Raw genomic sequence first — 27,749 nt, forward strand, 5'->3', positions numbered from 1 at the left:
TGTCTAGTGTTGGAAGGCAAAATGGTTGAATATCTTATATTTCTGGAGTTTTACTGCCTGATTGATACAGCCATTTGACCTATGTTGGAAATTGCCTCTTGGAGTGCCAGTACAGAAAGTTTATCCAGCAGGGTGTTTGAAACAAGGAGTCATAAATGGGAATTCAAATCTCAACACAGGATATTCTCGCCTAGGCCTCCTAATGTGAGGTATGTGGGTAGAAGAGCACTAGATAAGACCTCTTGGGGAGGTTACACCAACATCAAGGGCCAGCTGTTACTGAAAGATGACCCGGGTGATTAACAAGGAAGGAAGGACAACCACTTATGGATTTTAAATTTGTCAGAGTGCTAGACAGGCTGGCAGTGTGTGTATGTGTGGGTGGTGTCTGAGTGAGCTTTAAAAAGTAGTGGCCAGCTAGAGTTATATCCGCTTTTCCATTGAGCTCAGCATCTCAAGAACGTCCTTACGTAATGTATTATATGTTATTTTGTTTTATATGCTTTGTAATATTCTTTTAGTGTTTTATGTTGTTAGCATTTCTACTTTCTTGTTAAATAAAATGAGATCCTTGCTTATTTAAGCAGTGTTTTGTTTTTATAGCTATCGTTGTTGTACCATCACCTTTATCAGAGCTTTGATAGACTAGCCAACTATAGGAATAGAAAAGTTAATACATAGAGTGTATATAACTATGCTGTTGAGGAACCATCTCCTTTCTGCGTGCAAAAAGCGAAGTAGAACTTTAATCCAATCTGCTGCCCCCTACCAGCTGTCCAGGTCTCACCTCTTACCCTGAGCCTTACTGCCATGTGGTTGCAACATGTCTGATTCTAGACATGGGGAGAAAGACAGTCCTGCTGTACTGGAGGCCCTGACTTATACCCTGACGGCTGCTGGCAGTGTACCTACCGATTTGCCAAAATCTGCAGCCTGGAATCTTGTTATTCTCTGCTGTCTGTCCACCAAGTTTTCTTTGCCTTCATCAGGTGTGTCTGGATCCTTTTCCACCAAGGTTTTTAGAACGATCGTGCCTTTATGGACTTTATGACCCATATCACTTAGTTATGTAGCGCTACCCCCGCAGGAGCCTCTGGTTAGATTTGGGATCTACTCTCATTAATAAATTCACCCCCTTTAATTGGCTCGAACCCTCCCTTGGCACACCACATACATGCGATAGTATTGTGACCCCTACTTGGCTGAGGCCACAATAGCATACATAAAACATGCAATGGTAATACAATAATATTGTTACCTTCTCCAGTTGGTGGCTCCCAAGAGTAAACACACCTCACATAATTAATATAGTCAAACCAAAAGAATAGCTTTACTTTGCGTATGGTAAAGAGGATAAAGGAGTTTGAACAACAGGTTAAAATGACTCTGCAAGGGCCCTTTGCAAGAGTCAACAAATAAAGAAAACCCAAACTAAAAGGGTAAGGCCTCATTCACACTATGGGCTGTTCGGGTCCGTCTGTCACGGACCCGAACGGTCGCTCCATGCATCGCTATGGAGCGTCGGATGTCAGCGGAGACATGTCCGCTGACATCTGACCCGATCCGCTAAAAACAGGATGTATGGGGGCCACGTCCCCATCCGTACATGCGGATCGGGTAAGATCTGATGAAAACGGACATGCTGTCCGTTTTCATCAGATCGCTCCATAGGAGGACAGCGGTGCCCGACAAGCCCCTCCCCGCTCAGTGAGCAGAGAGGAGCTTGTCATCCGTCGGCTCAGCGGAGATCTGCGGACAGATCTCCCGCTGAGCTGACGGGAGCAGGCAGACTCCATAGCGACGGAGTCCGCCTGTGTGAATGAGGCCTAATATTGTTAAGTATCAGTTATTATAGGCAGTCTATGCTCGCGAGCTCCCCCTAGCGGGCAGTTCTGCAGAACAGCTAATGCAGAAAACCTTTGCCAGGCCTGGCTCAAACAGCTCCCAAATGTCTCCTGAGTACAAAGTCTATGTTGCAACCGTTGGTGCACTTTTAAATTGTAATCCAAAGGGTACAGAAAGGAATAAACTCAGTCAAAAGGGTATGATGAACACCAACGCTGATGAACAGATCTCTAGTCAGCGTCAGTCAACTCTGCTGGCATAACTCTCAACTTGTTAGGCCTCTCTGATTCAGTCAGAGATCAACACGTGGCTATGGTTAACGTTAAAGCTGAAGTGGTATTGAAACTTAGGCATGTGCCCTCTCACCCAAGCAGGCCCGGTCCGCCTGAGTCCTTCACAAAAACGTGCCGATCAATCACCGCTCCGCAACACATGGTCTCCGGTATCGCACTCTCCACTGTTACAATCGTCAGCTGGCGAGCGTCTCCGGTCTCCTGGAACACGAGCTGGACACCCTTGATCTTGCTTCCCTCCGGATGGTTGATCTTCCGGTGGATCCAGGCCTATGCTTCAGGCCTAACAGCTCGGCTGTGGTGCTCTCCACAGAGGAGAAGATGCAGGTCCCAAGAGAGCGAAATCAGCTCCTCCTTGCCCTTAAGTAACCTCCCCCATAAGTCTGTGCGGAGGTGTCATGCGCTCCAAGAAGGCAAGGCATTGTGGGAATTGTAGTCTATTCTTACTAATTGTCAAATGGAGTCCATTTCTCCTAGTACTTCTAGTTCCACAATGCGTTGCTTTTTAAGAAATATAAACACGTGTATATAAATGTAGCTGGAACTCCGGTGGGGATTCAGGCTATCAGTAGTCCATGATAGTATGACCCCACTACAGTTATTTTCAGACTCCTATTGCAGAGGCAAGTCACACCCTCATGCCCTCTCCCTGCAGATTCCTTATAGGATTTAGAGACGACATCAGCCTCAAGAGATTGATAGGCTCTTGGCACCAATTGATGAAGTGCGCACTCTGAAACTGGAGGGTTGGCTAGTTTCTACTGTTACCAGCCTTGGAGTGGTATAACTCCTATGGCAACAAAGACTATTTTTCCACCCGATTTTTAAACCATTTCTCTATGGAGACTGGCAGCATCCTAGAATGCCATTCATGTGCTTTATTAGCCTTTACTGTTTGGTGAGAATTGTGTTCAGAAATCATCTATTTCCATTATGGATGAAACTATAATTAAACTCTAAAAATTGCTAGGAGATAGGGCTTTTTGGCAGAAGTGACAGGCAAAGTCCACTGAGGTCTCATCCCTCTGTTGATGATCATGCACTTGGTTAAAGTCTTTATATATCACTCAATGTAAAAATTTACAGCGAATACAAAAATCCTACTAGATTATCCACTGAAGAGTAATGCCTCTCTTTTTATTTTAGAACAAGAGAGTTAATTAGGCTGTATATTGTGATACAATATTTTATATTGGATATATGCAAGTATGTAAAACTATACTGGTATCCCAACTGGAATCAGATCTTCAGGAACAGAAAAAACAAACACACACACACCCCATGTCCCATTATCAGCTCACCTAACAAAGCTGTAAATCTGTTGCACATTTAGACTTCCATCCTCACTGTTCCTTAGTGCCAGAGATATTAAGTTGCAATAATTGATTGGAGGCCGGGGCCACTTTTCATATGGAGATAGACTTCTCCGTACACGCACCTTCCTGCCATGACACCTTTGGACATGGAGTGTTGACGATATTGGTGTATAGGGGGGATCATCTTCAACATACTGTAGTAGGGAGAATACATTTCAAAGTGGTGCACAAATATTTTAATCAGTTAAAAATATAATAAAAAATTACACCCGATTGCAATTCCCCCCCCCCCCCCCCAGTTTCTCCTAGCATTGGGGCTACCAATTTTGGGCCTGCAAAAGCAAGCTTTTGCAGTGTGATTTGCCAATGTATAATAATCTGTCTTCTGGGATGAAACAATCCAGGCAAAAACCCCAAAGGGATAATCTAGTGCGTTGTATAGGAAGAAAGGGAATTTTTTTTCAAACCTTTGCTTAAAGCATATATGCAAAAGGAAAAATAAACACACACACACTCTCTGCAACTAATGCCTGGTCTGTCAGATTGCCAAATGAATCCAGACATTGCCTTTTGTATTGACTGTAGATCAGATCTTTTGCCAGCGATATAGAGAAGAGATAAAGCAGTTTTGGAAACCATCCTTCCTATCCATTAGATGGCATATGTATTCCCATTTCAGAGGTTTTGCAATATTTTAGTTAATAAAAGGAGTAAGCGACATTCATATAAAAAGTTTTAGCATTTATAATCAGTAAAATTATGTATGTTGTACCTGTATGTGTATTGTACATGGTGTATGTTTGTTTAATATGCAAATAATAAATGCAGAAAATTCTAGAATGCAATTGTGAATTGTTCTCCAGCTTGTTACTTCAGTAGCCATCAGTACTAGACAACTTGGTAACCAACCTATTATTTTTTTTCTCCCAGATGTTCCCAATTACCTACATATGGTTGAAAAGGGTTTAGATCTTATGTGTATAGATGTGGAATGTTTTTTTTTTTATATATAGATGCCAAGGCTAATAATTAGTTCCATTATGGCATTCTAAGAGAAAGGCCAGACATTATAAACGGCAAAAAAAAAAAAAAAAAAACCACACACACACACACACACACACACACATTATTTCCATGCCAATTACTAACAAGTTTTAAACTTTGAAAAAGTTTTATTTTCTTTATAAGCAACTCAAAAGTTAGACTGGCAGGATATTTAACCACTTGTCTACCAGGGCAATTTTTTAGATTTTTGTGCAAAGGGTTACAATCTGCATTTTTCTGCCATAAAAGTACTTTAAATCCTCAAACAACCACACACGCACACACACACCCTCTCCTGCAGATTCCATATAGGATTTGCCCATGGCCTTGGTGAATTTGGAGACATCGGCCTCATTCCTTATTGGCTGAGACAGTAGCGTAAATCATTGACTCCTGCTACTGTCAATCACAGCCAGTGAGTCAATGAGGAGAGAGCGGGGGCTGGGGCCAAGCCAAGGCTCTGTGTTTCTTATGGACGCATAGAGTGGGGGTATCGGGAGTGAGCACTCACAACTGCCCCCAGAGCAAGTAGCTTGCTACTGGGGGCACTGGCTGAACAGGAGGAGCCTGGAGCGCCAGTGGGGGGGGGCAAAAAGAGGAGGATAGGGGCTGTTCTATACAAAACCACTGCACAGAGCAGGCAAGCATGACTTCTTTTTTTATATGAACCTTTAATGTCATAATATTATATATAAAAGTTATATAGGTTAAAAAAATATGACATCCTAACCCCTCTGGTAGACCAGGGGTTAGGATATTACAAGTTTCAATCTATACAACTTTTTTATTTTCAATGAAGTGTTTTAAAGTTGAGCTGGGTTTAATATTTACCATACTGGTGACCCCACAATAGGAGTAAAACTTTTTCGCAGAAGGGAGTTTAACAAGACACGTGGCCACTCTTTAAAAATGAGAAGAAAAGAGGTTTAACCTTAAACTACGTAGAGGGTTCTTTACTGTAAGAGTGGCAAGGATGTGGAATTACCTGCCACAGGCAATGGTGTCAGCAGGGGGAATCGATGGTTTCAAGAAACTATTAGATAAGCCCCTGAACGACCACAACATACAGGGATATACAATGTAATACTGACATATAATCACACACATAGGTTGGACTGTCTTTTTTCAACCGTACCTACTATGTAACTATATTGAGAACCTTCATTGAGGTGGACAGTATAGACCAGGGGTATTGAATTAAAATTCACGGAGGTCCGATTAGTAACATTTTCTTCCAGCCGAGGTCCGAATCGCAGTTTTGTGCAATTACTTTCATTCTTTACATCACAGCCCAGGGGTGCAGGCGCGACACACAATTAGTTTGAATGGGCTGCTGTGCCTGAGTTTTCTGCTAGGAAAAGGTCCTGGCATCTTTTTAAAAATGCAGCCGCATGGAAACTGCATGATGCGTTTGTACCATGCAATTTACATGTGCGGGAAATTGCACCTTGCATTTAAGAGTCAATGGTACCCCTACACGTTTTCTGTGCAGCACCTCATTTTGTGCGCAGCTGCTTGTCCCCTTCACATCTTCCCCACCACAGCCCTGCCCCCTTCACATATCACCCCACACAGTATTGCCCCCCTTCACATATCACTCCACACAGTATTGCCCCCCTTCACATATCCCCCCACACAGTATTACCCCCCTTCACATATCCCCCCACACAGTATTACCCCCCTTCACATATCCCCCCACACAGTATTGCCCTCCTTCACATATCCCCCCACACAGTATTACCCCCCTTCACATATCCCCCCCACACAGTATTGCCCTCCTTCACATATCACCCCACACAGTATTACCCCGCTTCACATATCCCCCCACACAGTATTACCCCCCTTCACATATCCCCCCACACAGTATTACCCCCCTTCACATATCCCCCCACACAGTATTACCCCCCTTCACATATCCCCCCACACAGTATTACCCCCTTCACATATCCCCCCACACAGTATTACCCCCTTCACATATCCCCCCACACAGTATTACCCCCCTTCACATATCCCCCCACACAGTATTACCCCCTTCACATATCCCCCCCACACAGTATTACCCCCCCTTCACATATCCCCCCACACAGTAATGCCCCCCTTCACATATCCCCCCACACAGTATTGCCCTATCACACATCCCCCACACACAGAACTGCGCCCCCCCACACAGCACTGCCCCCCCACACACACACACACACACAGCACTGCCCCCCCCCACACAGCACTGCCCCCACACACACACACAGCACTGCCCCCCCCCCCACACAGCACTGCCCCCCCCCACACAGCACTGCCCCCCCCCACACATCACTGCCCCCCCACACACATCACTGCCCCCCCACACACATCACTGCCCCCCCCCACACACATCACTGCCCCCCCCCACACACATCACTGCCCCTGCACACCATCCATCACATTTCCATATATTTTCCTCCCTTCCCTCTCCACTCCTACCTTTCACAGAGCGGAGAGCAGGAGGCGGGACAATCGTGAACTGAAGGCACAGCAGCACTGGGAGGGGCGCGGGAGCTGCCGGGTTGAATTTTCAGTGAACTGGTGATTGGCTGCTAGGACCGCCTCCTAGCAGCCAATCATATCCTGATTAACGTGACAGGCAGCTACCTCTCTGGTCTCTGGTCTCGCCCCCAGTCCAGAATTGTCCCGCCTCCCGCTCCTCTACTCTGCTAATGATAGCGGAGGAGGCTGGGACAAAAGCGGCGACTAAATGGCGCGATCGCCACGGTCCGTGAAGAGCAGCAGCTCGGGCCGGACTCGGACCGCGGGCCGCCATTTAGTGATGCCCGGTATAGACTATACAGATGGTTTCACTAGACGTTTTTACCAGTTTGCTGACTGATGTCACAGGTTCCTCTTCAGAATCTTCTGTAGTCAAACAGCCTGCAGCAGACTTTGGTGTATTCTCCGATGTGGGGTGCTTGTAGGAATTTGAGACACAAGACTCAGAAGTCAAAGTTGATAAATCAGGGCATGGGATCACTAGGTTGGGATCCACAACAAGCCACAGTGTGGGCTTAAAAGAAAGTTCTAAAGGGGGGAGGGGGAGGGAGAAAGAAGAAAAAATAAAAAAAAGGAAGGAGACTGGTCAATACTGAAAAAGACTGTTTTGTCCTAAATCGATTTCTACCATACCACCTTTTTACTTGATCCTATTCTTTCCATCCCATTTTACAAATGTCCTTTTTTTAAAAAAATAAATAAAAAAAAAAAACCAAAAAACAACAACCTTACAAGCTCCCTATATATGCATGGCAACATTTTCTTGCCCCAACTTACCTTGCGCTGGATATGGAATTCCTCCACTTGGCCCCGTAGATCTCTTTTGAGTACTTGGGCTAGAAGTAGAATGAGGCTTCATGTACACGGGACGTTTTTACAACTGCTCCTTAATGATTTAATTTGACAGATAGTAACCCGTTTGCCACATTTACATGCCGCGTTTAGCGGTGTTCTGCCATGTTTGCATTTAGAAGCGTTTAAGAAACGTTTTTGTTTTTTTAAATGGCCAAAAAACGCCTAGAAACAAAACGTTGCTAAACGCGGGTTACCACGTTTAGAAGCGTTTGGCGCCTGAACTAATTTTTTTGCCTTCAAAAAAAGGCCCATAAAAACGCAAATACCTAAAAACAACAGTAAACGAACCTGTGCACATGTACACATAAGATAACATTGAATGAGTTCAGGGGCAGTTGAAACGTCCGTTTAGCACCAGCAGTGCACATGGGGCCAAAGTGTGTGTAGTTTGTCACTTGCCACTGGTGCTGGATGCCCTGTGGGACCTCAATTGCCCCTCGTCATAGCAACACCAAACAGCATCCATCTGTAGCAGTGTACGTAGCGGTGCCATCTGTTGAGCAAGGCCCTGAGAGAATTTGGATAGATAGTTTTAAATACCTAGTCATGTCCCCAGCTCCTTTCTGGAGGTTGGGGCCTTCAGGTTAAGAACTGCTGTAATCTTCTTTGGATCAGGCTTCAAACCCTCTTTGGTTAGTAGGTGTTGCAATAGCGGCAACAGTACGTAGTCAATCAGGATGCCTAGGCATGAAGCTGGGCGAGTTCTGTTCCAAGTCGAATTTAAGAGGAGGGTTATCAACTGTGACAACATTAATGAACTTTCTTCTTGATGTGAAGTCACACAGTCTTGTGGTCATATTGCCTTCAGCCGTACAGGGTTACAACACTTTAGTGATTTAACTGAAAGGCATTTAACAGCGTCACCATTATAGCGGATGCAATCAGCACCAAGAGAAAGTAATTTTTTTTGCTAGTTGACGCTTGAAACAGACTTCCAGCAGAGGTAGTGAATAAGTCTATATTAAAGTGAATTCAAATATACTGGGGACAAAAAAAAAAAATATATATATTTGGTGGACAACTGGGTCTTTCTAATATATCTTTTTAATTGTTAGGCACATTTTGACTTAAAGCGGGGGTTCACCCTAAAAAAAAAAAAAAATGTCCTACCATGCCATCCAGCATACTAGCGCGAGCTACAGTATGCCTTTATTTTATTTTTTTGCGCCGTACTCACAGTTTAATCCCGTAGTTAAGTTTCAGACTCCCCGCGGGGAGTAGGCGTTCCTATGCAGAGGGGAACATGATTGACGGTCGGCTATGGCGCGTCACGCTTCCCGAAAATATCCGAAATAGGACTTGGCTCTTCACGGCGCCTGCGCAGTCAGCTCCTAGTCTGTGCGCAGGCGCCGTTTAGCGCCGTGAAGAGCCAAGTCGTACTCCGGCTATTTTCGGGAAGCATGACGCGCCATAGCCGGCCGTCAATCATGTTCCCCTCTGCATAGGAAAGCCTACTCCCCGCGGGGAGTCTGAAACGTAACCAAGGGATTAAACTGAGTACGGCGGAAAAAAAATAAAGGCATACTGTAGCTCACGCTAGTATGCTGGATTTCATGGTAGAAACTTGTTTTTTAGGGTGAACCACCGCTTTAAATTTCTTAATGACTTAATTTCGGTTTCTATTGACTTTCCTCTCATCTGGGTATCCAGACTACTTAAATAATTAAACTCTAGCTGCTCATTTTTGATCATGTTCGATCTGGTTTCAGCCCAGATCACAACACTGGACCCACCTTTAAAAAAAAAAAGTTGCCAATTACATCCTAACTGCAAAAAAAATTAAAAATCCTGGATGTATGCCGAACCTAAAGACTGTTGGGTACAATAAAAAATACTTGCTCACCCTGTGGTGTTGGTTCCTTGGACAGGCTTTGCTGACTATTTACTGAGCAATGTTCCACCTTCTCTTCAGCACCTATAAGATATACATTTTATAATCCATAATTTCCAACAAATAAAAATTTACTTTTCATAAATCAGTGCTTTGCAGCCAATTTACACTATAAATCGGGAATGTCCAGGTATAAAGAGATGGAATCTTGTATTTTTAAATGTTAAAATATACATTTTACAATCTGTCTTTTACAGCAGGCATATGTATTCCATTTTGGCATGTGTAATGCAGTCCAGCTGACCAAAGCTACACAATCACAGAGCTTGGCTAAAACATTTTTAAACTCCCTGCAAGTTTTTGATCCTTCTGTACAATAGAAGTATATAACTGTAGCACCCTGATGTTTAGGCAGGGCTGCTAGTAAATTTAGAGCTAGGATTCAGGTAGCTCGGCGCATCTTTTGGCCGGCGTAGTGCATCTCATATGCGCTACGCCGACGTAAAACAGGGAGCCCAGAATAGTATTCTCAAAGATCTGCCGCCGCACGTTGCGCCTGCGTAGTGTAAATGGGCCGGCGTAATCACGCCTAATTTAAATTAGAAAGGTAGTGGGCGTGTGGTATTAAAATTAGCCGTGACCCCATGTTAATGACTTCCCGAACGAACGGCGCATGCGCGCGCATGCTCAGAATCACGTTGCATATACTCCCTAAGAAACGTTGGCTCAATGCTTTCGACGTGAACGTAAACTACGCACAGTCCCATTCACGTACGACTTACGTAAACGACGTAAAATTCGACGGCTGTTCCGACGTCCATACCTTAACATTGGCTGCGCCTCATATAGCAGAATCGGCGTATCTAGCTCATTTACATATTCTACGTGTAAATCAACGAAAGCGCCCCTAGCGGCCAGCGTAAATATGCACCCTAGATACCGCGGCATACTAAGACTTACGTCAGTCGGATATAGCAGAAATTCAGGCGTATCTTGTTCCCTGAATAGCGCGCATAGATACGACGGCGCATCTTCTAACTTACGCAGCATATCAATAGATATGCCGACGTAAAGTGTTTGTGAATCTAGCTCTTAGTTGCTAGGCCGACAGTTGCCTTGGCCAATTGATAGGAGATCAATTGATTTCCCCCTAAATCTGGAATTGCTGCACTTCTCTCTTCTGTCACTAGGTGGCCTGGTAGCTGGTAACATTAGATAAGACAATGGCATAGCAAGGACAGATTATGTCTTAGCCAATGGGCAGGGATTTTCTTGGGTCCCTTGGTCTCCTGGGAGAGACTATTTGGGTGGAGTCAGGTGATCGGGGTTCTGTGCCACTGGACGGCTGTCTGGGTGGACGTGTGCCATGTTGCTCGGGCTACTAGGCCGAAAGCCTTAGGCCTATTCCAGGGACATTTGGCTGCTAAGCTGTCTGAGGCCTATCCAGAAGCAGGAGAGCAGCGTAGGGTTGGGACTGCGGGCTTGTAGTCCAACCAGAAGTGACGGTTCCGCTGGCTGGGGAACCAGTCATGGTCAGAGATAGAGGGGAAGCTGTCGTCACTACGGGACCATCCACCTTGTTACCGGAGACCACTGTGAGTAAGCTGAGGCCAGTACCAGAGCGGACTTCTCACCAGCCGGGGACAGTGAAGAAGTGGGAAAACTTCAGCAAGTGCCAAGTCAGGGACCCATCGGGTCAGCAGAGGTGTAAAAGTGTCCTTTGCGTTACTAAAGGGGAATAAAAAAAAAATGTATCCAAATAACAGAAAAAAGTAATAAAACCAGCAGCAAAACCTAAAAGTGTTCACAATACACAAAATAGACATATCATGATATAAAGTGATGTATAGTCCACTGATGTATAGTCACTGAAACAAAATCCCAGAGGGATTAATAAAGTGCAAAAGTATATAAAGAATAAAGTACAAAATATGTAAATATCCCAAAAGGGATCAATATCTTAAATATAATAAAAAGGCGCAAAATAAATAAATGGGAGACCAAAAAAGTCAATAGATACATAGCGTTCTTCAAAGAGGAATAAAAAAAATGTAGAAAATGCATCCAAAACATGAAACGGCAAGAATATGGCAATAGAAGTCCATAAAAAAACTCCACGGAGTGCTTTGGGCCGTTCTGTTTAGGGCCCAAGTTCCAGGTGCGGCATCCACCTTCAGGGTGTGCGCATCTATGGGCCCCGCCACCGTGGCCTGCTTTACTGAGGTCATGCACCATGCGGAGCCTCATCCCAACCTTCTGCTGAGAGGATCCTAAGCCGGGAGCTGTGCGATGGGGGATTGGCTCGGGAGAACCTAGAATCAGAGGTTGTCCAGGAGGCCTAGACGAACCATCTGGGATCCAGTCATCACACCGCATGACAGGTATGCTCAAGCTGTCAGTGGGTGACACTATCTGAACTGACTGGGAGGATTCGCTCAATCTAATTTCACAAATCTCAAATTGTCAAGCCTTTGGCAGAGGCCTGTTCCTCCCAGTGATCCTTAAGTGGTGCTCCGGCTGCCAGGCCTATGATAGACGCCTGTCCGGGGGCACTTTACCCACCCTGATTGTGCTGGCGACAAATTGGGTTACATTATTGCTGAGAGCAGGCTTGCTCTCTTTCATATCCAAGGCCTGATACTAAAGTTTCTCTACGCTCATCAACTTTTCTCTATTGTGCGTCATGTTGATGTTGGGCCTTGGAATAAAGCATTGAAAACTCAATTGACGTCTGGACACTTGCTCTTTATTCACACTCACATATATCACCCCTAGACCAAGTCAAGAAGGTAACTTAATAGGCCGATCCCAAACTAAACAGCGGCTCCTTCGGGGGTGAGCGCTAACCTGCTCTCCCACAGTTCTGTTTAGGAGACAATAAATCTCTTTGCATTCAAAAAGCATCTGGCGCCCACCGTTTATCTTGCATTACAACCAACATGCCTTGTATCTCGCGCTACACAGAAGGATGTCAGCTGTCCTTGACTCTAGAGGTCACCATTAGGCCTAAAGGGGCCCAGGACTTTGCTACATAACATTTGCAATAGTTTGTTAAACCCATCTCTTTTATTGTAAGTGGCATCTGGAACGATTTTACTGTGCCCAGAGAAAATATATACATCAGGGATATCTCACTGCCACAAATTGTTATCCTTATGACCAGTGGCTGGCTGTAATGCAAGGGTTCCAAATTAGGCTTTTTTTGTTTTGTTTTTAAGCATGCGATTAGAGCCAGGGGCTCTAATAGGATGAGCCCACCTAGTTGTGCGACAATAGCGAATGAATATTTGTCACACCGGGTTTGGGGACTCGGGTCTTTCCCCTAGGGAACTTGTACCAATGGAAAAAAAACTTTTAAAAACAAACGTTTTTTTGGGGAGCAGTGATTTTAATGATGCTTAAAGTGAAAAAAAAAATATTTGAAAAATTCCTTTAAATATCGTACCTGCTGGGTCTATAGTATGCCTGTGAAGTGGCACGTGTTTAGAACCGTCCCTGCACAAAATTACATTACTATAAGAAAAAAGTCATTTAAAACGGCTTGCGGCTTTAATGTAATGTCTGGTCCCTGCAATATGGATGAAAATCATTGAGAAAAATAGCATGGGTTTCCCCCTCTCCCCCCAGGTCATTACCAGCCCCTTTGGCCCTAAATACTTTGAACAGCAGTATACAGGCGGTGCAAACAAGACAGGGACTGTAGGTTTGTTCTCAAGTAGAATCGGTTTGTAATTTTGAACTGGTACTCCAGCCAAACATAAAAACATAGAAAAGGGTTATCACCCCTGTAACATTTGTTTTGCTGTCTGTGCGCATCTGTTCAGAAGATTGCACCTCACTTTCTGTCCCAATGACAAATGTTTTTTTGAACATTTGGGTTTTTAGTGAAACAAGGATTGGTGATAAAGCATCAGTGGACAGGAGATACCTCTTAAGCCCTGTACACACGATCGGTTTGTCTGGTGAAAACGGACCGATTTCATCGGATGAACCGATCATGTGTGGGCCCAATCGTCCCCCCCCCCCCAATCGATGAAAAAAAAAATAGAAGCCGTTTTAAATTTTTCCTATGGATAAAAAAAAACGATAGAAAAAAAACGATCACCTGTGGAGAAGTCCATCGGTCAAAAATTCACGCATTCTCAGAAGCATTGAACTTCATTTTTCTCAGCACGTCGTAGTGTTTTACGTCACCACGTTGGACACGATCACATTTTTAACCGATGGTGTGTAGGCAAGACTGATGAAAGTCAGCTTTATCGGATATCCAATGAAAAAAATCTATCAGATTAGATTCCATCAGATCGTGTGTACAGGGTTTACAGAAGAGAATTTCCCTTCCTAGGGGTAGATTTCCTCTCACATCCTGTTGTCTCCTTCCGTTTGCAAGTAGGAGTCGTTTGTAAGTTGGATGTTTGAAAGTAGAGTATACTCTGCAGAAATTTGGGCCCTAGGTGTTGGTGTTGCCACAACACTGTAAGCCCTCACAGTAGTCTTGGTGGGCGCAGGAATGGGCCCTGCTGTTAAATATTAGAACAAGAATTGTAATTGCATGCCCCTGTTGAATAGGGGCAGAAAAATTGGGCCTTAGGCACTGGTGTTGGTGCCACAACACTGCAACCCCTCACAGATACTCTAGTTGGAGCTAATACTCTGTGGTATTAATATGAGAACACCAGCAAATGTATTCACGTAGCTTTAGGTGCACACTGTGCTGAGGACACAGTACACCAAGTGAAACTACTGAAGCTAACACAATCACCTGCCTGTCTATCAGTATATTAGGAAGAGCGGATCTAGCTAAACTCAATACAGTGTGTGTGTGAATGAATATGAATATATACAGCCCTCAAAATTTCCACTCGCCTACTAGCATTTGGCGAGTGGATTTAAGCTGGGGGCGAGTGATGACAGGGCTGCATAACCAATCTCCCTCCAATCTGTGCCTACACTTAGAGTCCCGATGAGATTGGCGGCCGAAGAGGAAAGGTGCATGCTCGGGAAAAGTAGTCTGGTGAGCCGCGCACAGGCAGAGCAGTACACAGGTGCTCTTCTTACAATTCTCATTAAGCCATGGGACCTAACAGTATGACCTCTCTGAGCCTGCCCCCCTCCCCCGGGCCCCGACCAATGTAGCTGGAGAGCAGAAAGTAATGAGTGAGGTGGAGGATTGCAAAAATTACCACTCCGGTGCATCGCTCACTGAAAGTTGCCCTGACATGCGAGCGGCAGCCTTCTAGTTTGTGCAGTTTTCTTCTTCTTGTGCTCTATGCAAGTTTAGCCTGAGCACTGTGAACAGACTGGTCTCAATGTGTGCTGTGTGCTGTCAGTGTGCGCTGTGCTATGGTGTCAATGGCTGTGCAGGTGTGTGGATCTCAGCGCTGGATTGTACTCCCTCCCGCTGTGCTGCAGCTCCTCTTCTCTCTGCCAGCCTGAATAAAAGGGAGAAGTGGGGACATGCAAGCGTGGAGCCGCACACACAGGCTCCTGATGATGAGATGAATGGGAGAGAGAGGATGGATGGGAGTTGCAGAGGAGACAGCAAGAGAATGGGGAAGAGACCCAGTTCTAGTGCCCTGTCCCTCTGGTCTGCTCCCAGTGCCCTGTCCCTCTGGTTTGCCCCCAGTGCCCTGTCCCTCTGGTCTGCCCCCAGTGCCCTGTCCCTCTGGTCTGCCCCCAGTGCCCTGTCCCATTTTGTTAAAGTTGTTGTTGGTAATATTTAATTTTGTAACTTGATTCTGCATAAAACATTGTCATTCCATGAGATAATCTACAAGGGCGTGTTTATGGGTGCAATTAGGCGCAGGGCAGTGTATGAATTAGGTGGGGCAACTAGTGGCGAGTAACTTTTGAGGCCTGGCTAGTAGCTCAGGACTTGAAATTTTGAGCCCTGATAGATAGATAGATAGATATATATATATATATATCTATCTATGTGTAATAAAAATATATAATGCACCGTGTCACTAGGTCTACAATACAATGCCTTATATCAGCTGTCTTCAGGCCAGTCACATGACTCACGGCCGCTTTCCAGCTCTGATGAACGGCTTCCGAGGGAGGGGCCGTGATCTCCCTCTTACCTCAGCCGGGAAGATTACATGACCGCTCATCTCCTCCACAGAAGCCCTATCTCAGAGCTTTAAAACGGCTGTGTGTGTGTGTGTATGTGTGATATATATATATATCACACACACACACACACACACACATACACCTGGGATGCATATATATATCCTCTACACCACATGTGTCAAACACAAGGCCCGCCAGGCCATTTTAAGTGGCCCTCGCAACTCTCCTGCAGTTGCAGGAGAGCTCCAGCCAACCTCTGGTCCTCCTCCAGACCCTGTACTTTCTGCTTTCAAACAATGCATCCATCTTTTCCCAACAGCAGCATAAGGTAAGGGTGGGGTGCACTGTGATGTAATGGAGGGTGGGGGACTCAACTTCTGACGGTGGGGTTGCTCTTGACATCTAATGTAAGAGGATGCATTGGACATCTAATCTTACAGATGCAACTGGCCCTTTTGAGGGAAATTTTGAGAGAGAGTCTCTCTCTCTCTCTCTCTCTCTCTCTCTCTCTCTCTCTCTCTCTCTCTCTCTCTCTCTCTCTCTCTCTCTCTCTCTCTCTCTCTCTCTCTCTCTCTCTCTCTCTCTCTCTCTCTCTCTCTCTCTCTCTCTCTCTCTCTCTCTCTCTCTCTCTCTCTCTCTCTCTCTCTCTCTCTCTCTCTCTCTCTCTCTCTCTCTCTCTCTCTCTCTCTCTCTCTCTCTCTCTCTCTCTCTCTCGACAATTATGGCTCTCCGTGATTGGAGAAAGCATGCGGGTCATAGTGCATGCTTGGCCAATCATCAGCCAGCAATGCCGCAGTGAATTATGGGCCGTGACACACCACTCGAATTTGGCACGAACGGCCCATAACGTTTGTAATTCGACGAACGATTGAACATACAATGTTCAAGTCGAACGGGAGTTCGACTTGAACACGAACCTCATCCCTACTGGTTGAATGAATGAATAAAAAAAAACTTATATAGCGCGGCACATGCGAACTGAATCGCCTCTGGGAGCTTGATGTTTCGTGTCTCATGACATCAAAAGAGCAGAGTTTTAATCTGTCTTCTGAAAGTCAGGTGGTTTTCCTCCAACCGAATGCTGGTTGGTAAAGCGTTCCATAGTCTCGGACCTTGAAAAGCAAACCTTCTTTCTCCTTTGGACTTGTATTTGGTTTTTGGCACCTTGACCAGATTTTGGTCAGTGGATCGCAGAACGCGATTAGAATTGTGAGGTTCTATCTTGTCGCAAAGATATTGCGGAGCCTTCCCATGGATGCACTTATGTGTCAGGCAGAGTGCTTTAAATACAATTCTGTCTTTTACTGGCAACCAGTGAAGGGTTCTCAGCGAAGGTGAGATTGATTCCCATGTTTTTTTCCCAGTCACCAGTCTGGCGGCCGTATTCTGTACGACTTGCAGACGAGCGATTTGGTACTTTGGGAGCCCGAGGTAAAGGGCATTTGCATAGTCCAGTCTGGAATTCACGATTGTTCCCACCACGACTGCTACGTCTTCTTTGGGGATAAATGGAATAAGTCTGCGTAGTAGGCGCAACAAATGGTGCGATCCGCTGACTACTGACCCTATTTGTGCGTCCATTGTCATGAAGGTGTCAAAAATGACTCCTAGACTTTTGACTTTGGAGCTAAAGGTGATGCTTTGGCCCAGAATGGGCGGCGGTGTCCAGGTTGTTGCCAGTTGACTCTTTCGGCTGGCGTGAAACATAAGAAGTTCTGTTTTGGAACTGTTGAGTTTAAGATAACTCTTAGTCATCCAGTTTTCTATTGAAGAGAGAGACATTTCTCTAAACTGAGATGATGATCCTTTTTGTTGCAGATGCGAAAATACAATTGCGTATCGTCTGCATAAGAGTGATAAAGTAGTTCTTGGCTACTGATAATATCAAAGAGAGGGCGAAGATAGATGTTGAACAGTACCGGTGACAGGGGGGATCCTTGGGGGACTCCACATGGCACTGTGCGTTTTTCCGACGTGAAAGATCCCAGTTTCACTGTTTGTGATCGGTTTTCAAGAAAGGAGGAAAACCATGGTAAATCACCTTCTGCGATTCTGGCTACCTCGGCCAGTCGCATCAGTAACATTTTGTGGTCTACTGTGTCAAAGGCTGCGCTTAGGTCCAGCAGAACCAGGAGACAGGATTCTCCCTCGTCTGCGGCCTCGAGGGCATCGTCCCATATTTTGAGTAAGGCCGTTTCTGTCCCGTGTCTGGGACGGAAACCTGATTGAAATGGATCGAGTAGATTGTGGGTATCCAGATGCTGTTGCAGCTGTTGTACCACTATTTTCTCCATTATCTTGGAGAGAATATTTAGGCCTGTTATGGGGCGGCGGTGAGTTGGGTCCTTGGGATCCAAGTTAGGTTTTTTCAAGATGGGCTGGATTGTGCCCTCTTTCAGCAGGGATGGCACTATGCCTTCCTTAAATGACTGATTTATAAGCTGTGTGATGGGAGGCGCCAGAATGTCGGCGCATTCCTTCAGCAGCTTGGTGGGAATGATGTCATTGGGTGCTGTGCTGTTCCGCAACGCACCAATGATATTTTTGGTGGTATCGATGGAGATGGGTTCCAGAGTGAACTTAGTTGATTGTAGAAGGTTTCTGTTGGTGTTTTGTAGTTGATTGAAGAGGGGGCTGAGGGGGGTATTATTTTGCAGAATACTTACCCGGATTCTTTCGATTTTGTCGATGAAGAAATCCGATAGTTCATTACAGAACTCTTGGGTGTCTGAATTGGGGACTTCAAGACATCCCGGATTCATGGTCTGGGTGACCATCTTGAATAGTTCTCGGGGGCGGTTCATGGCGCTGTTAATCCTCATAGAAAAATGATGTTTCTTGGCTTTGAAGATTTCTTTATGATATCGTGTTGTTGTTGCCTTGTAGATGATGAGGGTATCCTCTGAAGGGCTTCTTTTCCAGGCGGCTTCCGCCCTTCTGCGCTCTTGCTTCAGTAGGGACAGCTGGTTGTTGAACCAGCCGGACTTTTTTTTCCGGATGCGGACTTTGCGTTTCGGTGCTACCAAGTCGGCTGATTGTAGCAGAGCTGCATTTATGGCATCCAGTGTATCTGAGGCTGTTAACTGAGGATGAATAGTTTCGATTCGGTTTCCCAAGGTAGATTTGAAGAGTTCCGAATGGAGCTTCTTCTGAGATCTAGCCCAGTGTATTGTCACCGGCTTGGGTGCTTTTATCACTGGTGGAATTTTGGAAATTATGAAACTAATTGCATGGTGGTCTGTCCATGGCAATGGTTCATTTCCCAAAATGTTTATTTTCAGATTTTGTCTGAAAATTAGGTCGAGTGTGTGACCTGAAGCATGCGTGGGTCCGCATATAAGTTGCTGTAGTCCTAATCCTTCCAGGTGATCGATGCAGGCATCCGCAATGGGATCCTGTGAGGAGTTGGCCCACAGATTGAAGTCCCCGAGCAGCAAAAGATGTTTGCTGTTAAGGGTATAAGTGGATATGAACTCCGTTAATGATGGTAGAAGCTGCGATTTTGGCCCAGGTGGCCTATAGCAGAGGAGAATGTGAACAGTCTCCTGGGGGTTAGTTTGAAGTTGAAGAGTAAGGGTTTCCATACACCCCTTTAGTAAGTTCAGACCAGGAAAAGTCAAAGTTTCAAAAGCTTTACTTAAATAAATTGACAAACTACAAAGACAGTCCAAAATAAAGTGCAGACATTTGCCTAAGGCTGCATTCACACATGATTTCAAATGGCTGCAAAAAGCAGGACGCGTTTGCAATGCTATTACTGCTAAAGGCACCCTGAACGCTTGATTTCGCCGTGATCGTTGCGTGGCAAATCACAAAGCTGTCGCCCAAAAGAAGCTCATATTTCTTTTTAAGCATTGCGTTTGGAACACGATTTACCGCACGACAATCAGGGCAAATTGTGGCACATCTGGGGTGACATTTGAAGTAATGGCATCGCAAACGTGTCCCGCTTTTGGAGCCATTTGAAATTGTGGGACAGAATTGCAGCGATTTAGCCCGCAATCATGTGTGAATGCAGTCTAACTTTCCTACTCACTAAAGCCTCATACACGCAGTACGATTGTTGGCAAACCGAGCGTCCGATTTTTGTCCAAAGGGCGCGTGCCAGGATTTTTTTTTGCATATGAACGGTACACAATTGTCGTGCCACAAACACGAACATAGTGGCGTACTACGAGGAATTTCATCTCTTGAACGCCACCCTTTGGGCCCCTTCTGCCAATTATGTGTTTGATGAGCATTGATTCCGAGCATGTGCAGTTGTACTTCGACTTTTGTGTGACGGATTTGTGTACTGACCATACGAAAATCAGACCATTGTCCGCCGAAAATTTACCAAAATATGTTGGCCGAAAATTGGAAAACATTAAAGAATAATAAAGAAGCGTACCAATGGTAAGAATTTAGGACGACAGTCTGTCAACATAGAGAACTAAACAAAAAGAACCTCATCTGTTGAGACTAACACACACACACACACACACACACACACACACACACCCCTAACTCGGTGCCTAAAGAAAACAAACAAATAAAACAAACTACCTAAGAGCCGTTTCACACAGGGGCGACTTGGGATCCAATTTGAAGTCGCCCCAAGTCACGCTGTTGAGAAAAGCAATTGAAGTGAATGGAGCCGTTTTAATGTACACCAGTGAAGTCGCTCCGACTTCAGAAAGGTTCCTGTACTAGTTCAATCCGACTTCTAGGCGACTTGTACCCATTGATTTCAATGGAAGTCGCCTCAGAAGTCAGATCACTGTCTTAACAGAAGCAACAAAACGAGAACATACATTTCTCAGGCAAACCCCTCCCTCCCCTTTGCCTCCCACAGAGCTGATTCTTGTTTGATTGGCCACTGGAAAGCCTCCTGTCCTGGAGGAGACTTGAAGTCGCCTTGTAAGTCGCCCCATGTTGCGCACTCAGGTCGTTTTCAGGTTGCCTCGAAAAGTCATGTCAAGTCAAGCCAGAGTCGTGTCGCCCTTGTGTGAAAAAGCTCTTAACCACTTAAGACCCGGACCAATATGCAGGTTAAGGACCTTGCCACTTTTTGCGATTCGGCACTACGTCGCTTTAACTGACAATTGTGTGGGCGTGCGATGTAGCTCCCAACCAAAATTGGCGTCCTTTTTTCCCCACAAATAGAGCTTTCTTTTGGTGGTATTTGATCACCTCTGCGGTTTTTATTTTTTGCGCCATAAACAAAAATAGATTTTTAGTTTCTGCTATAATAAAATATCCCCCCAAAAAAATGTAAAAAAATTATTTTTTCCCTCAGTTTAGGCCAATACGTATTCTTCTACCTATTTTTGGTAAAAAAAAAAAAAAAAAAAAAAACACACACACAATAAGCTTTTAACGATTGGTTTACAAAAAAGGGGATAGTTTTATGGCATTTTTATTAATAATTTTTTTTCTACTACTAATGGCGGCGATCAGCGATTTTTTCCGTGACTGCGACATTATGGCGGACACATTGGACAATTTTGACACATTTTTGGGACCATTGTCATTTTCACAGCAAAAAGTGCTATAAAAATGCATTGATTACTGTGAAAATGACAATTGCAGTTTAGGAGTTAACCACTAGAGGGCGCTGTAGGGGGTTAAGTGTAACCTCATGTGTTTCTAACTGTAGGGGGGTGGGGCTGGATGTGCGACGTCATTCACTATATCAGGGAACAGACGATCAATGACACTACCACTGTGAAGAACGGGGAAGGTGCGTTTATACACACACACACACCTCTCCCTGTTCTTCAGCTCCTGTGACCGATCACGGGACACCGGCGGCGATCGGGTCCCACGTTCACGGAGCTTCGTACCGGGTCGCGTGCCTGTGCCCAGCCGTGCCATTCTACCGACGTATATGTGTAGGAGGCGGTCCTTAAGTGGTTAAAGGCTAATTTTTTATAAAAAACAAACATTGTGCCATTTAGCCCAACCCCCTCAACCATAAAACATCCTCTCTCTTTTCAAAGTTTGTCAGACATGAAATTGGCATGGCTATACCCGCATCGCTCATTCACAGAGCTCTTTAAATGAATGGAACACTACATAATTGTTTTCCTAGCTCCTAAAGAAGTTCATACTATAGATTATGCTTTGGAAAGGTGTTATGATGAGGACCAGCCCACCCATTGTGGGGGGTCTGGTTCATGTTTCTTTTGATGTCTGTTTAAAATTCTTTAATAAAACTTTTATTGAACCTAAATGAATGGAACACAAGTGTGGTAATCACTGAACTCATATAGCTAGATTCAGGTAGGCAGGCGTATCGTTGCGGCGGCGTAGTATATCGTGTTTACACTACGCCGCCGTAAGTTAGCGAGGCAAGTACATGATTCACAAAGTACTTGCCTGCTAAGTTAGCGTAAATCCGGTGAGTTGATGGGGCGTGTTTTATGGTAATGGAGGGTGACCTTACATGATTGACGTATTTTACGAACGGCGCATGCGCCGTCCGTGTACATATCCCAGTGTGCATTGCGGCAAAGTACGCCGCACGGTCCTATTGGTTTAGACGTGGACGTAAATCCCTATTCACGGAGGACTTACGCAAACAACGTAAAAATTTCAAATTTCGACGTGGGAACGACGGCCATACTTAACATTACTATTCCAGCTATTTGATGGAATAACTTTAGGCCTGAAACTGCGTTACGTAAACGGCGTATCTTTACTGCGTCGGGCAAGCGTACATTCGTGAATCGGCGTATCTACTCATTTACATATTTTAGGCCGACCGCAATGGAAGTGCCACCTAGCGGAAGTGCCTCCGCTGTGTAAAGCTCACTTGCCGCTGCAACAGGCACTCGGGAAGCTGTGTGGGCCTCCCGAAAGTGTCTTGCCAACCGAATACGTCATCGGTTGCTATGGGAGGGTCGGGCGCACGCACGCACGCACGCACTGCTATGTGTGATGTGTGAGCTGCGGCTGGCAGAGGACTCTGTCTGGCGCGCTTTTCCCTGAGGGGGAAGAAGAACGCAAATAAAGTAGAGGTGGAAGAACAGTGAGGAGACACGGGTACAGTACTTTCTGTCTATTTACTGTCATTTTCAATGTGAAACATGTTTAATAGTTTTATTGCAGGCTGCAGGCATGGTGTTTATATTAAAAAAAAAAAAAAGAAGAAAACGACATTACACCTGTTGGCACTTTCACATTGCCTCATTTCATTGCCTCATTTTTTTAAATGTAATATATTATACATAGGCTATATGAGTTATTATTGATAACTGTATACTTCAATACTGCAGTTTGGCCACAGTGCAGGTGTAGTGCAGTGTACCTGCGGTTTCTCAGACTTCTACTATGTCCCTCATTTTTGGTGTGCTTTCAGAAAATGTACCAACAATTTACTACATAATAGAAGTGTATGAGAAACCACATGAAAACCGCAGGTACACTGCGCTACACCTGCACTGCAGCATTAAAGTATACAGTTATCATTATCAATATTAACCCACATAGCCCATGTATATTATTTTAAACATTTTTTAAAAGGCACAGTGAAAAGAAAAAAAAGTTTAATAAGACATTTTTTTATTTTTAAGCACACCCCCCCCCCCCCCATCCCTACGCAAGTGGATACGCACAACACGCATATGTAAACAGTATTCGCAACACACATGTGAGGTATTACCGCACATGTTAGAGCGAGTGCAATAATTCTAGTGCTAGACATTCTCTTTAAAAAAAACAGGTTACATGTTTAGAGCTAAAGTGTTGCTTATGGAGATTTTTTTTACACATTTTTGGTTTGGTGTGCCTTGAGATTCTGACAGATTTTAAAGGGTGCTTTGTTAAAAAAAAGGTTGAAAAACACTGATCATCAGTGCAGTCTCAACAGTGCTGCCAATCAGTGAAGAAGACAAATTACCTGTTTGCAAAATTTTATAACAGAAACTAAGAAAAAATAAAAAAAATAAAAAATAATAATGTTGGTCTTTTTAAATTTGTTAAAAAAAAAAAAAGTGTTGAATACCACCAAAAGAAAGCTCTATTTGTGTGTGGGGGGGGGGGAGGAAGGAGGAAAGAATTTCCTACGAGCATAGTGCTGCATCACCGCGCAATTGGAAGGGGGTGAAAGTGCCCAGTTTGCAGATGGTAAACCATAACCCAAATTTTATCGTGTAAAGCTCATTATAAATTGTGAACACTCTGGGTATCATTATTCAAATAGAGCCTTATGATAAGATGCTAAAAAGCTTCAGTATGCTTCCCAAATCCCTGGGATTTGCACCCATGTGATCAGAACTTTAATCTCAGGGTATGAAGACCATTGATGCTCAAACATGTTTAGGAGTAAAGTGTGCTTACCAGCAAAATACTGATCTATAGTAACGCACTGATTCAGTTCTTCCATCATGTCCCAGTCTTCTAAAGCTGTTGATAAATGAAGATGTTCATACTTGCTTCTATTAGCCAAGTGTAACATCATTATGGTAAGAGCAGTGTAGTGTTGGTCAGCACTCAGCAGCCTTTGATGACCAGGTGTTTTAATGGTCACATGTAGATCCCTCCCCTTCACACTTAAAGGATCAGTCTGAATTCAAATGTCAGAGTTGGCATGAAATCCGAATATAATTCTTGCTAAGCCCTGGTTCACACTGATGCTACTTTGAAATCGTGCTACTTCACTTGAAGTAGCGCGATTTCAAAGTAGCAAGGCCAGCGCGATTTCAGGTGCTACTTGATAGACATTTGTGTGGCTTCATACACAGATGTCTATAGAAATCGCACCTGAAATGAGAAAAAGTAGTGCAGGAACTACTTTTGCAAATCGGTGTGGAACAGCAAAATCGGTGTCGCACCGATTGGAACAGTGCCATTGCCGCCAATAGGCTGCGACTTGTCATGTGATTTGATCTCGCATGACAAATCGCTCCAATGTGAACCTAGGCTTAAAGATATATACATATGTTATTCAGGAATTATGTAACATTTTTGCTATATAACATAATATAATGCATATTTCTCCTTTTTAAATAACAGTATAACAATAAAGAAGAATGTGACAATCCCCCTAAACTTTTATAAATACGTATATAATATAAATATATATTTAAGAAAAATCGGTCAATTATTTTCCTTAAATATTTGGCATATTTACAGTGGACCACTAAGGATGCATTCACTTCACCTTCGCATTCTGCAAACGTGAGATGAAACGCATGTTTTTCGTGAAGTGCTTGTGGTGCCATTATTTCTTAATGGCACGCCAAACGCGGGTAGCACGTGCGCGATAATGAATATTGCAAAAATCTGCACGGCTCACTGCCTTGTATAGGGAAGCTCATTCAAGTGAATGGCCTGCCTTATGCTGTCCTGAAAAAAAGGGGGTGTGAATCAGCCTTAACCACTTAAGACCCGGACCAAAATGCAGCTGAAGGACCTTGCCCCTTTTTGCGATTCGGCACTGCGTCGCTTTAACTGACAATTGCGCGGTCGTGCGATGTGGCTCCCAAACAAAATTGACGTCCTTTTTTCCCCACAAATAGAGCTTTCTTTTGGTGGTATTTGATCACCTCTGCGGTTTTTATTTTTTGCGCTATAAACAAAAATAGAGCGACAATTTTGAAAAAAAAATGCAATATTTTTTACTTTTTGCTATAATAACTATCCCCCAAAAATATATAAAAAAAAAATTTCCCTCAGTTTAGGCCAATACGTATTCTTTTTTTTTTTCGTGACTGCGACATTATGGTGGACACTTCGGACAATTTTGACACATTTTTGGGACCACTGTCATTTTCACAGCAAAAAATGCATTTAAAATGCATTGTTTACTGTGGAAATAACAGTTGCAGTTTGGGAGTTGACCACAGGGGGCACTGACGGAGTTATGTTTCACCTAGTGTGTGTTTACAACTGTAGGGGGGTGTGGCTGTAGGAGTGACGTCATCGATTGTGTCCCCCCATAAAAGGGATGACACGTTCGATGCAGCCGCCACAGAGAAGAATGGGGAAGCCGTGTTTACACGCGGCTCTCCTCGTTCTTCAGCTCCGGGGACCGATCACGGGACCCCAGCGGAGCTTCGGACCGGGACGCGGGAGCGCACCGCAACCCACGGCTGGGTACATGTACAGGACGTACCTGTACGTACATGTGCCCAGCCGTGCCATTCTGCTGATGTATATGTGCAGGAGGCGGTCCTTAAGTGGTTAAAGGATCACTACAGATAAAAAATGTTTTTTAAAAAAATACCAAAAATTTTATACTTACCTTCACTGTGCAGCTCGTTTTGCACAGAGTGGCCCCGAACCTGGTCTTCTGGGTCCCTCGGCAGCTGTCTCGGCTCCCCCTCCGCAAGGACTCAACAGCTTCATGCAAGCGAGCTTGCATGGTGTTGAGTTATTGCAGGCGTGCTCCCGTGATACAGCGGCGGCCATAGTCGCCGACTGTATCACTCGCTGCATTATTGGATGTGATTGACAGCAGCGCAAGCTAATGCTTTTAATCAACCAATAAATGAGCCGGGAGGACGGCCGAGAAGCCTGCGTGTTCACGGCGTGGGACTTTCGAGGGGTCAGGTAAGTAAAGGGGGGCACTAATCAGCAGATGTTTTTTCACCTTAATGCATAGAACGCATTTAAGTGAAAAAACTTTTACCTTTACAACACCTTTAAACTTAAAAATGTCTGATTACGTCTCTTCCCCAACTGCTGACACTACAGCAGGTATGAAAAAAAATCCACTCTTGAATACACTCACCTGGTCTAAAATACCAAACTGACAAAACCTGGGATGTCTTATGGCCGGTACACACTATCCGAAAATTGGATGTCAGATTGTCAGTTTTTTTTTGCATGCTAGTCACATATCGAAAATGGAGAGGTTACTAAAGTGATGAAAATTCTCGTACGACAGAATAAAAAAATCGGAAGTGATGTCATGTGTTGTAGTGTATTTCTATTGTATTTTTCTGAGGACAGCTATACTGATTAACCACTTGCTTACCAGGCACAAATACCCCCCTCCTGCCCAGGTGAAATTTCAGCTTCCGGCATTGCGTCACTTTAACTGACAATTGCGCGGTCATGCGACGTGGCTCCCAAAAAAAATTTACGCCCTTTTTTTCCCCACAAATAGAGCTTTCTTTTGGTGGTATTGGATCACCTCTGCGGTTTTTATTTTTTGCGCTATAAACAAAAAAAAGCAACAATTTTGAAAAAAAAAATCAATATTTGTTGCTATAATAAATAGCCCAATTTTTTTTTCCAAAAATTTTTTTTTTCTCAATTTAGGTCGATACGTATTCTTCTACATATTTTTGGTAAAAATCGCAATAAGCGCTTACAAAATATGGGACAGAATTATTATTATTATTATTATTATTTTTTTTTTTTACTAGTAATGGCGGCGATCTGCGATTTTTTTTTTATTGGGACTGCGACATTATGACACATTTTTGGCGCCATTCACATTTATACAGCGATCAGTGCTATAAATATGCACTAATTACTGTATAAATGTGACTGGCATTGAAGGGGTTAACACTAGGGGGTGAGGAAGGGGTTAAATGTGTACCTGTATTGTGTTCTAACTGTGTGTGGAGGGGGGTGACTGGGGGAGGTGACCGATCTATGTCCCTATGTACAAGGGACACAGATCGGTCTCCTCTCTCCCCTGACAGGACTACACACAGAGCTCCACGTCCCTGCTCTGTCATTACCGATCGCGGGTACCTGGTAGACATCGCGACCGCCAGGCACGCGCATCGACATCTCGGGGACGCGCCGGCGCGCCCCCCAGTGGCCGGAGGAATCCAGGATGTCAATAGACGTCCTGTTGGATTTTCAGAGCCACCGTGAAGACGTCATCTTACAATGACCCGGGGCTCAAGTGGTTAAACAAAAATCGTACAATCTGGCATAGTACGAGAAAAATGTTTGTGTTTCTCCCTTCGGATAATATCAGATGAACTGTGTGATTGGCTCTCGAAAAAGCTCTGTACTAACGATCCG

The 27,749-nt window shown here is 44.4% G+C and overlaps 1 protein-coding gene across 1 annotated transcript in view; it reads right to left on the minus strand.

Annotated features, from left to right (window-relative positions):
* FOXR1 (forkhead box R1) overlaps positions 1 to 24,286 on the minus strand; it is a 28,923-nt gene extending 4,637 nt beyond the window's left edge. The window contains exons 1-4 of the mRNA XM_040325496.1: positions 24,102 to 24,286; positions 9,717 to 9,788; positions 7,344 to 7,546; positions 3,440 to 3,648 (exon numbers count right to left, since the gene is read on the minus strand). Coding sequence (XP_040181430.1) covers positions 3,440 to 3,648; positions 7,344 to 7,546; positions 9,717 to 9,788; positions 24,102 to 24,222 — 605 coding nt within the window. The 5' untranslated portion in view covers positions 24,223 to 24,286. The remainder of the gene's footprint in view (positions 1 to 3,439; positions 3,649 to 7,343; positions 7,547 to 9,716; positions 9,789 to 24,101) is intronic.
* Between the last annotated feature and the right edge of the window lie 3,463 nt (positions 24,287 to 27,749).

The sequence above is a fragment of the Rana temporaria genome, chromosome 10 (genome assembly GCF_905171775.1).
Source record: "Rana temporaria chromosome 10, aRanTem1.1, whole genome shotgun sequence".
Classification (NCBI taxonomy): Eukaryota; Metazoa; Chordata; class Amphibia; order Anura; family Ranidae; genus Rana; species Rana temporaria.